Source organism: Crocuta crocuta, unplaced genomic scaffold, assembly GCF_008692635.1.
Source record: "Crocuta crocuta isolate KB4526 unplaced genomic scaffold, BGI_CrCroc_1.0 scaffold149, whole genome shotgun sequence".
NCBI lineage: Eukaryota > Metazoa > Chordata > Mammalia > Carnivora > Hyaenidae > Crocuta > Crocuta crocuta.
Window position 1 is genome coordinate 2,551,076 of NW_027551561.1, and position 17,766 is coordinate 2,568,841.

Sequence of the window (17,766 nt, forward strand, 5' to 3'; positions counted from 1 at the left end):
TTTACACACAAAAAAAGCAGTCCCTTTATTTTAAGGAAATTGATATCTCCCAAAGGTATAGACCTAGAGGGTCTGGGAGGCTATCTATTTTGATAAATACGAGGATGAGACTGAAGATTGGGATTTATGATATAAAATGGATGGCGGCTTCTCGCGTGTCCATGTTTCCAAGGCTATTGTTTAAATGGCCTGACGCAGTTCTAATGACTTTATTTTTAGAAATCTGACTTGGAGTAGAGAAGTGTGAAACACTCGCTCTCCCCGTCAGCCAGCTCTTATTCTGGAGGCTTCTCCTCCGAGAGAGAGGAATTACATTTCCAGCTGTGACCTTTTGGCGTTTTCCCTCGCATTCCGGAAACAGGGAGCTGGGTTTCCTTGCCCCGGCAATCCAGGATGGGCCGCTGGGGCACCCCCGCGCCAGGCAGCAGCGGCAGACCTGCTGGCTCACCCCGTCCGCCCCTAACTGTCACCCTGCTCTCTGGCGGTCCACTCTCAGTCCGTTTGATCTGCACCCAAGAGCCATCCTCGGCATGAGAAAGGAGGCACCTTTTTCAGGGGGTTTAAGAGCGGGAGGAGTGGCGCCAGTTTTACTTCCAGAACCGAACGTGGAGGCCCAAACACTCTGTCCGTCCCCTGTGGTTCCTGTCACACGGTTACGACCCAGACACAAGTGCCTCCGGCCTGGCCACCCCTAAGCCAGCTATCAGGGTCTGTCCATAAAAAGAGAAGAAGTTTATCAAGTCTAAATTACCGATACTCATTTTAACCACAGAAAGTGGCTTCGAAGGTTTTTTTAAAATTTTTTAAATTATGTTTATTTATTTTGAGTGAGAGAGAGAGTGTGAGTGGGGGAGGGGCAGAGACAGAAGGAAACACAGAATCGGAAGCAGGCTCCCGGCTCTGAGCTGTCAGCACAGAGCCCGACGCGGGGCTCGAACTCACAAACCGTGAGACCATGACCTGAACTGAAGTCAGATGCTCAACTGAGCCACCCAGGCGCCCCAAGGTTTTTTTTTTTAAGGGGTTAGAGAAAGTGGGAGGGACGAATGGGCACAATATCTAATTTTGCTGAATAAGAGTTCTTAGTTACTGTTTTTATCAATGAGTACTCTTTATATATGTTATTCAGAAGTGACAGTCATAGATCAAATTTCTCTGTGGGACCAAGTTGTCAAGACGGCAAGAATCTTAGTCTGTATGGGACAGTACAATTCTGGCATGGTCCCTGTCATCAACACAAGCTTCAAATTAAAGCTGCTGGATGTTAGCAGAGGATCTTCCCCATGTTGGTACCAGCTCACCTGTAGAGTAATTACACTTGCTTAGAGAGCTGGGAAAAATAAATATTTACGAAAACAGGAATGCTTGGATGAAGCAAATGTCGCTCTGTTGCAATGGTTTCTAACAAGGGGGGTAAACGTCCCGATGACCTGCATGCCCAGACCCCACCCCAGACTTCCTGACTCAGAATCTCCAGGCAACTGTATTTGTAAAAAGGGCCCCAGGTGATTCTGATGCGTGCCCCCTGCTGAGAAACACGCTGCCTTTAGAGGGTGCATACGGGGCATTCAGACCCCATCAACAGACATTTAACATAACTCCTACTGACATGTGGAGGCTCCGTGGAGGTTACTGACAATGTAATAAATCAAGAAAGCAACTTCCCTGGCTGTGACCACCAACTGGGAGAAAACAGCGGCTTGACATCTCAATGCGTTACGGAGATGTCCAGAAAACGACTCCTCAGGAACGAACCAGAGAGGAGTGTGCGTCTATAAACACTGAGAGTGACAAGAACCAGGTGCAAGAGTCCAGTGGCTTTCCTGGCTCCCCAGGTTGACGACAGATGGCTGAAGCGCCTGTGCTGTTTGGAGATGGGCCCACTGGCCTTCTTTCATGGGCCGGAAGTGAATGCTAACCTCCACCATCGCTGTGCTGTGGGACGGCTGTCCCGGCAAGGTGAAGTCTGGGCAGGGTGCCGCCCGCGCTCGGCCCCAGCCCCTCCCCCGCCCTCCTGCAGCAATCCTTCCCTAAGAGAGCTCAGCCAAAAACAGCGTTTCTTCTCGGTGTCGTCCAGTTTGAGACGCTCTGTACACACGAGTCATACTGACTAGCAGGAGACTGGCTGCGGGTGAAGAGGTGAGGCCCGGGATCAAGCTGCGGCGATGGGCGGAGTCTGGGAGAAGGCTGATGGAGGGGAAGGGGCGCCGCACAGAGCGGTTGTATTGGAAAACAAGAAGGGGAAAAGTCATCAGTTCCTGGTCTGATTTTCAAGCCTTACTGTTTCCTCCTTTATGGCTGTCACAAGTTTTATGGATTTTCAGGAAACTTCCTCTCTCCTGAAAACTCATTTTTGAATGCTATTTGAGATCTCAATTTTATCCTGAGGGCCTGTGGTGTGCATTCTCTGTAAAGAGCGTCCCCTTCCACCTTAGCTCTCTCCCCACTGGGTCAACACAGGGTCCAGAATTCCCGGACAACGCTGGCACCAACAGCGGCTGCCCGGAGGCTGCGGTCACGGTTAACTGAGGCTTGGTTTCCGGCGAAGCAGGCAAATCAGGGCGGCCACCTGGCATGCTGCCCGTTGTCACGCCACAGGACGACGTGGGGACTGGGCAGCTCTAGGGAATGGCTCTCTTCTGCAAAGCCGAGCTGGCTGAGAGCCAGGGCCCAGGCCGGGGGGTCAGCCTGTGTTCTGGGCCGGAGCAGGCTCTGAGCAGGTGTTTAAGGTCGACATTGTGTTCCTAAGGTATGTCGCTCTGGCACCTCACATCACCTCTGTTGTTTCAGATCATTCTGGAAAGTGATGTGGGTTTGAAACAAATGGCCAGGCAGGGGATGAGAGGGTCCAGGCCTCCTGCGCCGTCCCACAGCTTCATCTGAGGAGAAAGCCTAAGACAAGTTTTCTAGGAAAACCTCCTAGTTTCTCTTCACAGAAGGCAATCCCTCCACTAGAAGTCAGGCCTAGAGTGGGAATGAAGAGACGGAGAGAAGAATCTGGCCACGGCACACGGAGCCTTCTCTCCAGGGCGGATACGGGTGCACCCCCACAGCCAGGCAAGGAGCCCCACGACATAGGGGCACCTGCTCCCGAGGCCTGGTGCATACGGCCTCCCTGGGTGAGACGTATGGGAGGCATCTCTCCCGTGACACACACAGACGGGCCTGCAGATTACGGAGATAACCTGGCCTAGTCACGGCAGTACATACCAGGAGAAGGATCCAGAAGGAAGAGTGCACCTGTTTCCACCGGCTGCATAAGGCGAGGCTAACGTCCCGCAGCCGTGATGTGCGGCTGCATGAGCTCCGGCGCCGGCGCCAGGCCGCCCAACAGGGAGCACGGCCCTCAGGGAGCAGCTGCAGAGGTGAGGCTGCAAAGCGAGTGAGAGCAGCCCAGAAAGACAAGTGAACCGCAGGGCCCTCTCACCTGCCGCTGCCTCTGCCGTAGGTGGGAATCAGAGACCGACTCAGAAGCCTTCTTATCACCCTGCCCTTGTTTGGCTCTTTGATTAGAATGAGAATTAAGACAGGTCATGGGGAAGACACATCAACTACACAAATGTCCCAGGAGGTTTCAGGATTGCTGCTCTGAGTCAAGGGGAGCGCAGGGGAGGTGGGGGGTTTCTAGGCAGCTGGGTGCTCGGGGGCACTGGCCAGGGGGAAAAGGGCCCCATGCACGTCCTACAGTCTCTTTTTAATCAGTTTCTCCAGTTTGCGGATGCGCGAGGATTCCTGCTCCGGCGTCGGAGCCAGCAGGGACAGGGAGCCCGAGCCCTCCGGGCCTGACGGCGGCGTGGGGAGCCTCTGGCGCAGGAGCTCCAGCATGCTGCTCTGCTCGCTTCTCTTCAGGCCCTGAGGGTGGGAGAGAAAGGAGGGTAATCAGGACCTTGGTCCAGAAAGTCTCTGGGGGAGAGTGCAGCCTGGCTGTGCTAACAGCCTAACTGCTCTAGGCTGAGGCTGAACGCTTTCTTCAGGGGAGCTGCCGGCCGTGGGCAGGAGCCTCGGAGGAAAGCAGGGGCAAGAAAAACAGGAGAAAGGAAAGGAGAGAACGAAGGGGTGGAGAGAGAAGGGACAGGGTAGGGATAACTCCTCTCCAGTCCACTCCTTCCGGCCCCAGCCTCCGCGGAGCAGCGGTTCTCCGTGGGGCTGGGAGGTACGAGCAGGGTTGGTCAGGAAGCTGTTTTGTCTGGGGTCCTTCTCCTCAGAAGAGGTCTTAGAATCTGGTTTGCAGCATGCACTCTGAGAAAGCGCCCCACGAGCCCGTATCTGCAGCCCAGTTAGGAACCACTGAGGGTGAGGATATGCAAGTGTGGAGAAAACCAGAGAGCGAGCTAACCTTCATGTCCAGTATCTTCTGGAAGGTTTCTGTGTTGCAGTCCGTAAGGAGTTTGATATAGTTGTCAACGAACACCACCAGCGGTTCGTGAGGGGCCATCACCACCTGCAGGGGAGGGAGGCACGAGTGGGCCTGCAGAAGACTGGCGACTGGGACGCAGGGGACCACTTTTCCTTACTTGCGAGCTGACACAAAATGCATTCCGCAAGACTTCCTTAAACGGCAGCAAGCCTAAACTCGGCCATGCCCCGATGGCCTAGTTCATCTCAGCGTTCAATTACAGCAACGATTCGTAAACTTACTAAAGCATAAATATATCACCTGGATTGTTCTTTAAATACAGATTTCTAGGTGCCTCCCCTGAAGATCTGAACTCAGAAGGCCGGGGGTGGGGTCCTCCCACGTGGTTTTTAAATATCGGGACCATTTGTAAAACTGTGTTGGAGAGAGAACCTCCTGTTTGACATGGGGGTTCGTGACACCTGTTCCTGCTGTCCCAGCGCGTCTTCATCCCTGAGGAACGGCTTGCAAAACCCACAGATCTAAGTGGACTTTCTCGAGGACAACAATGCTAAGGTTGCCTTTCAAGGCCTAAAATCTGAACTTCATTTAACTACATTCACTTAAACTGTCAATCTACAAACAGAAGGAAACTAATGGCATCACAATCCTCAGATTCATTCCGCTTTGGTTTCGGAATGCAGGAACTCCAGAGAATGGACCATGCGGTGACAGGCAGTAATTCACTCAGAGACTCCCTGCAGATCACTCCCCTGCCCGGAGAGGAAGCCAGCTGGGGGAAGAAACAGGTTAGGCCTGGGCTCAAGGTGCATGCAGGGTGTGCGTACATAGTTGCTTTTCACTCTGGCCGTCGTTGAAGCCGTTCTGGTTGGGAGACAGGCCTGACGAGCCTGCAGGCCCGGGACTCTTAGGAACATTTCACGACAGTTCCATTTGTTCTGCAGCCTCTCCCCTCCCCCAAGCAGGACCCCCTCTCTTCTCAACAAGTGCAGGGGACAATCAGATGCAGTGCTCAAGGCTTCAGACATTCTCCACATCATCACCCACATAGAACAGTCTGTTAAATGGGGCTTAGAGCCTATTTGCTGATTAGATTCAGTTACTACAACATCTGTTTGGAGTTCCTGGAAAGTTGCAGGGTCTAGAAAGCTACAGAGGTTTACACGGGAAAGGGAGAAACTGATAGCTGGGCTAAATTCCTGCTGAGAAGTAAAGAGATCCTTGACTTAGACACTGATTCAGAGACAACCCCACCGAATTTCCAATCTTGGCCAAATCCTACTATAAGAGAATCCCATTACAACGAAAAATTCATTTGTCAGAAAGAATTACTGATCCCCTGAGTAACTGTCCACTGGCCTCCAACAATCTCTGATGAGGCCCAAATCTGGCCCAGCCAAAGAATGCAGACAATCCTTTGGGACTGATGGGGACAGCCCTAATCTGTACTTTCAAAACCAGTACAGTCCTTGGAATAAACCACTGGATAACCAGCCCCTTTTCCTGGAAACCCTGAGGAAGACACAAGACCTACCTTGAGAATCATTTCTGCCCGGGTCATGCCTTTCACAACAATTTTAGTGTAACTGGCAGGTGCTTTCCTCACCACCTGTGAGCCAATGGAAGGCAGATCGAGCAGGACCATCTTCAAGGAATGAGTGTCCAGCAGCAGCTGTGGGAATGAAGCAGAATATTACTACTTACTCTACTCAGAGCCTGGAGCCGGGTTCGGATTCTGTATCTCCCCCTTTCTGTCCCTCCCCCACTTATGCTCTCTCTCTCTCAGAAATAATAAATGAGGGGACCCTGGATGGCTCTGTCAGTTGAGTGCCTGACTTCAGCTCAGGTCATGATCTCACACAGTTCATGGGTTCAAGCCCCATGTCAGGCTCTATGCTGACAGCTTGGAGCCTGGAGCCTGCTTCAGATTCTGTGTCTCCCTCTCTCTGTCCCTCCCCTGCTCATGCTCTGTCTCTTAAGAATAAATAAACATTAACAACAACAAAAAAAAGAAATAATAAATGGATGTTATTTAAAAAAGTAAATTAGAATCATACTAGATATACAGTTTTATAACCTGGTTTTCCCAGTTAATATATGAAGTTTTTTGTATTTTATTTTTTCAACTTGGCAGTCTTAAAAAAATAATGATTTAAAAAATATTTATTTTGAGACAGAGAGAGAGAGCATGCATGTGTACTTGTGAGCAGGGGAGGGGCAGAGAGAGGGAGAGAGAGAGAGAGAGAATCCCAAGCAGGCTACTCACTGTCAGAGCAGAGCCAGACGTGGGGCTCAATCTCACGAACCATGATATCATGACCTGAGCCGAAATCCAGAGTCAGAAGCTTACCTGACTGAACCACTCCGGTGTCCCCCAAATCATGATTTTTTTAATGGCTATACATACTCTATGGTGTGTGTGTGTGTAACTTTAAAATATCTAAACATTCCCCTGTAATTTGTCTCTAGATTTTTATTATAAACAATGAATGCCATGGTGAATAGCGTTAATTCTAGGTCTATCAAAGGCATTTCCTTCGGAGAGCCTTTGGGACAGATCAAAGGTCATTTTAAGGTTCTTGATGCATATCTTGAACTGCTTTTTGAATGGAATGTGTACCTATTTATGTATCTGCCAGGAGTGTGGACTACACCCTCATCAGCACTGAAAACTATCAGTAAAATCTTGCTTATTCAACAGGCAAAAAATGGTAACTCGATATTGCTATATTGTTTTCTGTTTATTTTAAGTAAGCTCTACACACAACATGGGGCTCAAACTCATGACCCTGAGACCAAGAGTTGCATGCTCCACCAACGGAGCCAGCCAGGTGCCCGGTATTGTTGTATTTTTAATTTCTCTGGATGTTAGTGAGGCTGTAGGAGATGAAACCAAATTTAAACATCAGTATCTTGGTAAAAACCTGCCTGTCCCTTCCTTCCATTCTCCGGCATGCCAATTATTTGGAAGGATACTGACTTTCCTGATTGCCCAGGGACGATGCTAGGCATGTTTCATCTCATTTAATCTTTATAAGACCTTGCCCCACAGGTATTTATTTTTCTCACTTTATAGATGACAGAAATCAAAGTTTCAGATGCCTCTCTGAAGGCATCCCACAGGATGGACAGGGGTTAGATGGTGAGGTGGACAGGAGGGGGCATTTCCGTTTCCTGCTGCCCCAACAGGTGCTATGGAACAGTGCTGGTGTAGAGTTCCAGCGATTTCCTTCCGACGCTGCTACCCGCTGCTGCTGCTGGCAACGGGGTGCCTGGGAAATGGCTGAGGCCCAGAAGGGCATGTAAACTCTCACTTGTTGCGGCAGTTTAGAATAGAGCCACACACCCACCAAAGGTGGCAGCGGGGGAACAGTCTGCTGTCACCGCCGCTACCACTCCGAGGGTCCATCTTACATCAGGACGAGGCTGGCTACACCTGCCACACCCGCCCCTCTCAGAAAGCCTTTCATAATGACATCAAGCGGGAACGGTGCGGGACCCCTTACGGCCCTGACGCTGCTTTCTCCCACTGCCCCTGTACTTTGCTACGGACAGGAGAATAATGAACTAAGAGAAGATAAACTCATCAATGAGAGACACTATTGATTTCATGGTCATGTGATTAGAATACTGACAACAGTATAAAAGTTTGCAGAAGACATCAATGTTTTACTTGGAATAACTTAATGGAAATATTACTCTCAAAAAATGGTGAGGCAATGACAGACTGCTTCTAACATTTATATGCAGAAGCAAAATCCCAGAAATGTCAGCACATTATTGAAAGAGCAAAGCTGGGGATTGACATCACCTTATTTCAAAATGTATTTTTTAAATTTATGTTTTGAAATTAATTTATTTGAGAGAGAAAATGCATGAGGGGGCAGAGGAAGGGAGGGAGGGAGAGAGGGGGAGCAGGGAGGGAGAGGGAGAGGGAGGGGGGGAGAGAGAAAATCTTAAGCAGGCTCCACGCTCAGCATGGAGCCTGACATGGAGCTTGATCTCACAACCCTGGGATCATGACCTGAGCCGAAATCAAGAGTTGGACTCTCAACTGACTAAGCTACCCAGGTGCCCCACCTCGAAATTTATTATCAAGACTCAGTAATCAAGACAGGGTAGTACTGGTAAAAGAAGAGACAAACAGATCAATGAAGCAGAACAGAGCCCAGAAACAGACCCCCACAAATAGAGTCAACTGATCTTTCACAAATGAGCAAAGGAAATACAGGGGAGCGAAGACCGTCTTCTCAAAAAGTGGTGGTGGAACAGATGGACATCCACACGCAAGGAAAACGAATCTAGACACAGACCTTCCACCCTTCACAAAAGTTCATAACGGATCACTGACCCAATCGTAAAACACAACTACAAAACTTCTAGAAGATAGCACAGGAGAAACCCGAGATGACCTTGGGTATGGTGATGATTTTTTTTTTTATACATAACACCAAGGACGTGATCCATGAAAGAAGTCCGTGATGAGCTGGACGTCATTAAAATGAAAAACCTCTGCTCTGCTAAAGACAGTATCAAGGGAATGAGAAGCTGAGCTACACACTGGGAGAAAAATATTTGCAAAAGACATACCTGACGAAGGTCTGTAATTCAAAACATATACATAACTCTTAAAACTCAACAACAAAAAAGCGAATACCCAACTTAACAATGGGCCAAAGACTGTACAGACACCTCATGAAGGAAGATACACAGATGACAAATGAACATATGTAAAGACGCTCCACGTTACATGTCACCAGGGAAATCAAATTAAAACAATGAGCTATCACTACACATCTATGAGAACAGCCCAAATCCGGACCACGACAACACGAAATGTCAGTGAGGACGTGGAGCAACAGGAAGTCTCCCTCATTGCTGGTGGGAATGCAAACCGGTACAGCCACTTTGGAAGGTAGTTTCCTATAAAACTAAACATACTCTTACCATACAACCCAGCAATAGTGCTCCTGGGCAGCACCCAAAGGAGTTGAAAACTTACATGCATGCAAAAACCTACACACATGTTTCTAACAGGTTTATTCATAACTGCTCAAACTCGGAAGCAAACCAAGATGTCCTTTAGTAGCTGAATGAGTAAACTATAGTAATCCAGGCAATGGAACATTATTCAGTGCTAAACAGAAATGAGCTACAAGTCATGAAAAGACATGAAGGAACCTTAAATGCCTATGACTAAGTGACAGAAGCCAATCTGAAAAAGCTTCTGTTTGATTACAACCAAGTGACATTCTAGAAAAGGTGAAAATGTAGAGAGAGTAAAAAAAAAAGCCCAGTGGTTGTTGCCAAGAATTGGGGGTGAATGTACACATGGGATGAAGAGGTGGGGGACAGAGGACTTTGAGGGCCAAGAAACTACTCCGTGTGACGCCATAACGGTGGATACACATCATTATACACTTGTTCGAACCCACACCAAGTGTGTGCTTACAGACTCTGAGGATGAGGGTGTGTCAATGCAGGTTCAGCAATTGTAACCAATGTACCAATTTGGGGCAGGATACTGCTAATGGGGGAGGGGCTCTGCCTTTGTAGGGGCACGGAGGTATATGGGAAATCTACTGCCCCTCAATTCTGTTGTGAACCTTAAACTGCTCTATAAAAACTTGGGGTCCCTGGGTGGCTCAGTCGGTGAAGTGGCTGACTCTTGATTTTGGCTCAGGTCATTTTGCGCTTCATAAGATCGAGCCCCATGTTGGGCTCCACACTGATAGCAAAGAGCCTGCTTGGGATTCCCTCTCTCTGTCTGCCCCTCCCCTGCTCATGCTTTCTCTCTCTCTAAATAAACTTAAAAAAAAAAAAAAACCTTAACTTAAAAAACTGATGAGGAAGCTACATTAAGGAAAGTGTAATTCTATGCAGTAATGGTGGCTAGTCAAAACTCTGTCATTCAATCGCTAGGGCATTTTGGACTCTTCTAGGTTTCTAGAGATGAAAATTCCTACTCTCCTAGTATCTGTTTTTTGAAAAGGCCATGGGTTTCCAGAGAAAACTACCTAAACACGCATAACAGAGAGGAGCACAGACTGCCTGAGGCCCACAGGAAGAGCCTAGCATTTCTCAGAGCCCCCCTGGAAATGACCATTGCTCTTGCTCAAGAGAATCCAGTAGCATGCCTCTCTTACAGAATAACCATGCTAATTTCCAGGTAGATTTAAAACAGGGATATGAAAAGAAAAACAAAAAAAAATTTTTTTTAAATGTTTATTTATTTTTGAGAGAGAGACAGAGCATGAGCAGGGGAGGGGCAGAGAGAAAGGGTGACACAGAATCTGAGGCAGGCCCCAGGCTCTGAGCTGTCAGCACAGAGCCTGATGCGGAGCTTGAATTCATGCATCGTAAGATCATGACCTAGGCTGAAGTTGGACGCTTAATCGACCGAGCCAGCCAAGCGCCCCGAAAAGAAAAACTTTAAGAAGAAAACAGATTATTTTTATTATGCATAGGTAGAAAAGAATGTAAAACACAGGAAAGATTAGAAAAATCTATTCCCGGGGCACCTGGGTGGCTCAGTCGGTTAAGCCTCTGACTTTGGCTCAGATCATGATCTCACAGTTCGTGGGTTCAAGCCCTACGTCACACTCTGTGCGGGCAGCTCAGAGCCTGGAGCCTGCTTCAGATTCTGTGTCTCCCTCTCTTCTCTGCCCCTCCTCCATTCACTCTTTGTCTCTCAAAAATGAATAAACGTTAAAAAAAAAATCTATTCCCTTAAAATAAAATGAGGCTATATCAAAGGTACATAAACAAAGGACAAAGGGTACCTGCAGTTCTGGCAAAGGAATACTATACAGAACGTGAAGATTCCTACAAATCAACAAGAAAAAGACCAGCAGCCCCCAAAGCAATAATAACACCAACAGTGGAACAAAGACTCGAAATGGCAATTCACAAAAGCAGAAACTCAAGTGCCTATGTGACATCTACAACGATACTTAACCTTATTAGTTATCTAATGAACGCAAATTAAAACCACAACTGTATACCATTTCATGATTGTCAGCTAGGCAAAAGTAAAAAGGCTGATAATACCAAGTGTTGTCATGGATATGGTACAATGAAATTCACACTTGCGGTAAGACTATAAATTAGTTGAAGCACTTTGGGGGGAATTCAGTAATGCTTTCTTGCATGCCGATGTGCAGAACCTATAACACAGCCCTCACACTTACCTCCTTGAGAGAAATTCTTGCCCATGTGAAAAATGTTCCCTGCATCCGCTGTTTGTACAAGCAAATGACTGGCCTTGTGTGGCTCAGTTAGGTAAGCGTCTGACTCTTGATTTCAGCTCAGATCATGATCTCATGGTTCAGGAGACTGAGCCCCAGTTCGGGCTCTGTACTGACAGCATGGAGCCTGCTTGGGATTCTGTCTATCTGTCTGTCTCTCTGCCTCTCCCACGCTCATGCACATATGCTCTCTCTCAAAATAAATAAATAAACATTAAAAAAAAAAAGTAAAAGCAAAAGACTGGAAACAATCTAAATGTCCATCAAGTTAAAATGAATGAACTCAGAACAATATATCGACCTGTGTAAATCTCAAAAAACACTGTTACAAAGGCAAAAATATCAAGTGGGGAAATGATACATTTACTACCACTTTATATAAAGTCTTAAAATGGAAAACAAAATCACGTATCATTTGAGAATACATACCCTCATAACATACCAAAATACACAACGGGAACGCTACAAATCAGAAGCAGAATGGTTACCTCTGGGCGAGGAGGGAGGGGAATGGCAGAGTAGGGTCCACCAGGGGCTTCGGTAGTAAATGTAAGGATTTACTTAATAAAAAATAAATAAATAAATAAAGCAAACGTGGAGCATGTGAAGATCTGACCGAGCTGTGTTAATGCCGGTTTTCCTGACATTAGTTCCTATACTTTTGTTAACTGGGAATGTTACTATTTTCTTTTTTTGGTCACTCTTTCTCTGTTTTTCGTTTTTTGGAAGGCTCTTTGATGCCTGGTGAGGATTCAGCTTTATCTGCCATATAGCAAATTTTCAGAGCCTTGTCAAAATCAAGCCATGTCTTAGCATTATTTGTTGGTGGGAAAAACACGATTATGTTTTAAAACTTATGGTGATACTTCCCACTTCCCAGAGATATATTATATGCATAAATAATTGTATAGTCTTAAGTGACAGGAAGAGTTTTGAATGAACTTGACATCATTCTCTGGGTCTCACGTATCTTGAGAGGGATGACATTTTCAGTCACAATAAAATTCTGTTCTCACCAGACAGCTGAACAGATGGAGACCTTGGTCTCAGGTTTTACAAAAAGCAATGAGGTCAGACAAGGGAAGAGCCAGTCGGACAGACTTTGCAGCTGTCTGCAGGAAGTGCAGGTGACAGGCCCCATTTATCATGAGAATCTTCTGGTTTTCACCTTTGAAAATAGCTCACAGTTCGTCTTAGGCATGAAGCACTGGAATAAGAGGTGGCCATTAGCCAAATTTGTTCGCGCCTCCGAGAAAATTTTTGGGGTGGTACAGCTCTCACTGGGGGTGTGCCCCTGGGGTGCAAGGCTGGGAAGCGTGCCGTGCCTGTGGAAGGTTGTTTGGAGGGTTCACTTCTGAAGCCTCCTACAACTCTTGCGGGGGCATCATGACTATCACTAGTGATGAAAACCTTAAGAAGAGATTTTCTTATGATATCTTCTAGAAGCTCTATTGTCTTATTTATCACTTTTAGAGCTTTAATCTACCTTGAATTGAAAAACTGCGATACAGGGGTGCCTGGGTGGCTCAGTCGGTTAGGCATCCGACTTCGGCTCAGGTCATGATCTCACAGTTCGTGGGCTCGAGCCCCGCGTCGGGCTCTGTGCTGACAGCTCAGAGCCTGGAGCCTGCTTCAGATTCTCTCTCTCTCTCTCTCTCTCTCAGAAATAAATAAAACATGAAAAAAAATTTAAAAAATAAAAACTGAGATACAATTCATATATGATAATATTCACCCTTTTAAAGTATAGCTCAAAAAAAATAAATAAAGTATAGCTCAGTGTGTTTAGCTAAGAATATTCACAAGGTGGTGCAAACATCACCACTGTGTAGTTCCAGAACATCTCATCATCCCACAAAGAAACCCCTTACCCCTTTGCAGTCATATCCCATTCTCTCCTCCCCTCTAGCCCTCACAAACTATGAATCTACTTTCTGTCTTTTAGATTTGTCCATTCTGGAAATTTCATGTAAATGGAATCATACGGCACATGGCCTTTTGTATCTGGCTTCTTTCACTTAGCATGTTTCCAAAGTTCATCTGTGTTAACAGCAAGAGTGGGTACTTCCTTCCTATTTATGGCTGAATACTATTCCCTTGTGAGATTACACCACATTTTGTTCATTCACTCATCAGCTGATACACATGTGAGTTGTTTCTACTTTTTGGCTATTATGAATAATGCTGTTATAAACATCTGTGTACAAGTTTTCGTGTGCAGGTACTTTTCCCATTCTTTTGGGTATATATCTAAGAGTGAAACTGCTGGGTTATATGGTAGCTCTATGTTGAACTTTTTGAGAAACTGCCAGTGCTTCCCAAAATCGCTTTGGCATTTTATATTCTGACCAGCAGTGCATGAGAGTTCCAATTTTTCCATGTCCTTGCTAAAACGGATTTTTTTTTTTAAATGTTTTATTTCTGAGAGAAAGAGAGAAAGCGTGAACAGGGGAGGGTAAAAGAGAGAGGGAGACACAGAATCTGAAACAGGCTCTAGGCTCTGAGCTGGCTGTCAGCACAGAGCCCGACATGGGGCTCGAACACACAAACCGTGAGATCATGACCTGAGCCGAAGTTGGACACTTAACCAATTGAGCCGCCCAGGCGCCCCTGGAATGGATTTTTGTATATGGTGTGTGGTAAAGGTCAAGATTAACTTTCTCCCCCATATGGATATCCAATTACCCAGCACTATTTATCAAGAAGACCATCCCTTCCCAGCTGAATTACAGTGCCATTTTGTCGTAAATCAAGTGTCTATATATGTGTGGGTCTAGTTCTTTTTTTTTTTTTTTTAAATGTTTATTTATTTCTAGGAGACAGAGAGAGAGACAGCGTGAGCAGGGGAGGGTCAGAGAGAGAGGGAGTCACAGACTGAAACAGGCTCCAGGCTCCGAGCTGGCAGTCAGCACAGAGCCCGACGTGGGGCTCGAACCCACGAACCGTGAGATCATGACCTAAGTGAAAGTTGGACGCTTAACCAACTAAGCCACCCAGGCACCCCTGTGTGGGTCTAGTTCTGAACCAGATTCTGTTCTGTTGGCCTGTCTTTGCTGCCAGGACCACACAGCCCTAATTACTACAGCATTAAAAGAAGTCTTGATATCCTAAGATTTAAGTCTTCCAACTCTGTTCTTTTTTAAAATATTATTTTAGGTATTCTTGGTCTTTTGCATTTCTACCTGACTTAAAAATTTTTTTTTAATGTTTATTTATTTTTGAGAGAGACAGACAGAGTGCAGAGACAGAAGAAGACACCGAATCCACAGCAGGCTCCAGGCTCTGAGTTGTCAGCACAGAACCCGATATGAGGTTTGAACCCATGAACCATGAGATAGATCATGACCTGAGCTGAAGTCAGACGCTTAACCAACTGAGCTACCCTGGTACCCCTCTACCTAACTTTTAGAATCAACTTATCAATTTACACCCACACTCCCAACTATCCCCAACTCAACCCAATGCTTGATTTACTGTATCTATAGATTAATTTTGGAAGAACTGACATCTTTTTAAAACAATTAAAAAAAATTAATCTATTTTGACAGAGTTCATGCATGTGTGTGAATGGGGAAGGGGCAGAGAGAGAGGGAGAGAGGGAATCCTAAGCAGGCTCCACGCCGACGTGGGACTTGATCCCACTGAACTGTGCGATCATGACCTGAGCTGGAATTAAAGAGTTGGACGCTCAACTGACTGAATCATCCAGGTGCCCCTCTACTTTTATTTTTTTTAACGGAATGCTTACAAATGCGCCCTGTCAGTTTTAGGAGATTTGCTGAGAACTGTGCCCAAGAATAACCATCCTATTTTCTCATTTTTCTGACTGTCATTATGCATACCTGATTCTCATTTCCCCTTTTCTTGGTGTTTGGGCTCAAAAAAAAATCTAAAACTTGCTTTAAATATTTTTTTCCAGATGGTTTTGAATTATGTGAATTTTTAAAAAGTTCAATATGGTCAAAATACAGTGCATGTACACATGATGGAATATTATTCAGCCTTAAGAAAGACAGACATTTCGAAATGTGGGTAAATCCTGAGGACATGCTGAGTGAATTAAGCCAGATGCCAAAGGCCAGGTACTGTAGACTCTACTTTCATCATACTCCCCCGGAAGCATCTTATTCATAGAGGTGGGAAGTGGAGTGGTGGCTGCCGGGAGGGAACGAGAGGCCCCCACTTCATGGGAATGGAGTCTCAGGTTAGGAAGACGGAAAGGGCTGGAGGTAGATGGCTGTACAACCACGTGAATACTTACTACTTCTGTACACTTAAAAATGGTCAAAATGGTACATTTTATGTTATGTATGTTTTACCACAATAAATGTGGTATGTAAAGATACTATAAAGGAAAAGAAAATAGCTTCACAGAGAATATATTGCCCAAAATATTTCAGACTCCATAATGTGATAAATCTAGAAGGGCCACGGAGAGTCCGATTCAGTGCTCTTATTTAAACAGGAGGAAGCTGAGCCCAGGGCAGGGAAGCAACTGCTCATGATCACAGGGGCGCTCAGAGCAGAGGAAGGACTGGCCCCTAGGTCTCAGGGTCCCTTCCCCCACACCAGATTGTGATGCTTCCTCTATGGTAATTTCGTGCAAATGGAATCCATTTCTACCGTGTGCTCAGTCACAGGTACCATAGCCGTAAGGCTCATTAATGGCCCTGCAAATCCCAGAAGATTCTCTGAAAAATCACAAACTAGCAAGAAGCATTACAAATATCAATACGGTTCAGTTCCATATGCCCTTGCAATTGCTCAAGAGGGCTCTGGGGCCCAAAGATAAATCATCCACTGTATGGAGTAATTGGGAAGAGAATGAAGAGCAGGAAGACGTCTCCTTTCCTATTTTCAGCACCAGTAGTGAAGATCATCTAAATTCAGGATCTAGTACCTTTGTGGCCAAGCAGAGGCAGCTGAGATTGGGCTAAATCTTAGCTTTCACTTACACAGCTTTTGTTAAAGCTGGGATTACAGCCGCTAGGAGACCTGAGTCAGAATCTGTCCCTGTCTTTGTGAACTTCCCGATTCCTGTGGCTCTGCTGCCTGAGTAATCATGCCTCCAGCTATACGACTGCTTGGGTTTCTAAGCCCAGACACTCAGGGCAAGCAGGGGCCCTGCTAAACCTGAACTTCACGTGGGACTCCATCACGGCTCACACTGCCCTTCCGCTCCTGCCCATGCCCGCTCCTAGGCTGCGCTCCCTTAATCACCCACGCCCGTTTGCCTTGTACAGAGAGGAAAATTCCAGCTTCACAGATGCTTTTCTCATCCGCGTCTCAAAGCAGAAGTTAATACCGGCCAAACTGATATTTTTCTGAAGATATGGGCTTTGAGTCTGAGCTGATTATTTTAACATTCTTTTAAAGAAGACAAAGTCTGAGGAACATACATACGATGTTGGATTTCTGTGACAATATGAAAAGACCATGGTTACCAGACACTAAGTCAGCTAGCACGGCTTGGGCGAAGCTGCACACTCACGAAAACATGTTTCTAACCAGTCTACTTCATGTTCCAGTGGCTTCACCAAGTCTAGACACAGGAAGCTAGTAACTCAGAGAACTCCACAAAGCTTCTCTCAGACACACGGACAGTCTTCCACATCCTCTCTGAATACACGCAACAGTGAGTGAACAGAATGAATTCCCAGTGACACCGGAGATGTGCCGGGGCATTATCCTGCCGTTTCCAATGGAGAGAACTAGTCCCACGCCTATGACATTCCAGACTCAAGAAACTCTACAGTCAGGCACGGTCCGTCAGCCTCTGAATCCACGCACCCTCCCAGGAAGCCTTCTGAGACAAGGCTTTTGACTGTGGCTTAAAAGCTGGTCAGCCAGATAACCCGCGGCAAGTATCAACCAGATGGCAGTATGAGGGGAGGTGTGCACTGAATGCAGACACAAGTCATGTCCTTGGTCTAAGAAAGCTTAAATTAATAAGAGCTGCCATTTGTTGAGGGCTTACCACGGGCCAGACATTGCATCACTTTCTGTGCCTTGTCTTCTTAATCCTCACAACTATTCTGTAAGGTGCTCCTATGATGATCCCCATTTTTTTTTTTTTATGTTTTATTTATTTCTAGGAGAGAGAGAGAGAGAGAGAGAGAGAGACAGTGTGAGCAGGGGAGGGTCAGAGAGAGAGGGAGTCAC

General features: G+C 46.3%; 1 protein-coding gene across 1 annotated transcript in view; it reads right to left on the reverse strand.

Moving 5' to 3' along the window:
- Positions 1–17,766, reverse strand: part of VPS53 (VPS53 subunit of GARP complex) — a 136,290-nt gene continuing 118,524 nt past the window's right edge. The window contains exons 20-22 of the mRNA XM_077749623.1: positions 5,892–6,029; positions 4,337–4,441; positions 1–3,852 (exon numbers count right to left, since the gene is read on the reverse strand). Of these exons, the coding sequence (XP_077605749.1) occupies positions 3,682–3,852; positions 4,337–4,441; positions 5,892–6,029 (414 nt within the window). The 3' untranslated portion in view covers positions 1–3,681. The remainder of the gene's footprint in view (positions 3,853–4,336; positions 4,442–5,891; positions 6,030–17,766) is intronic.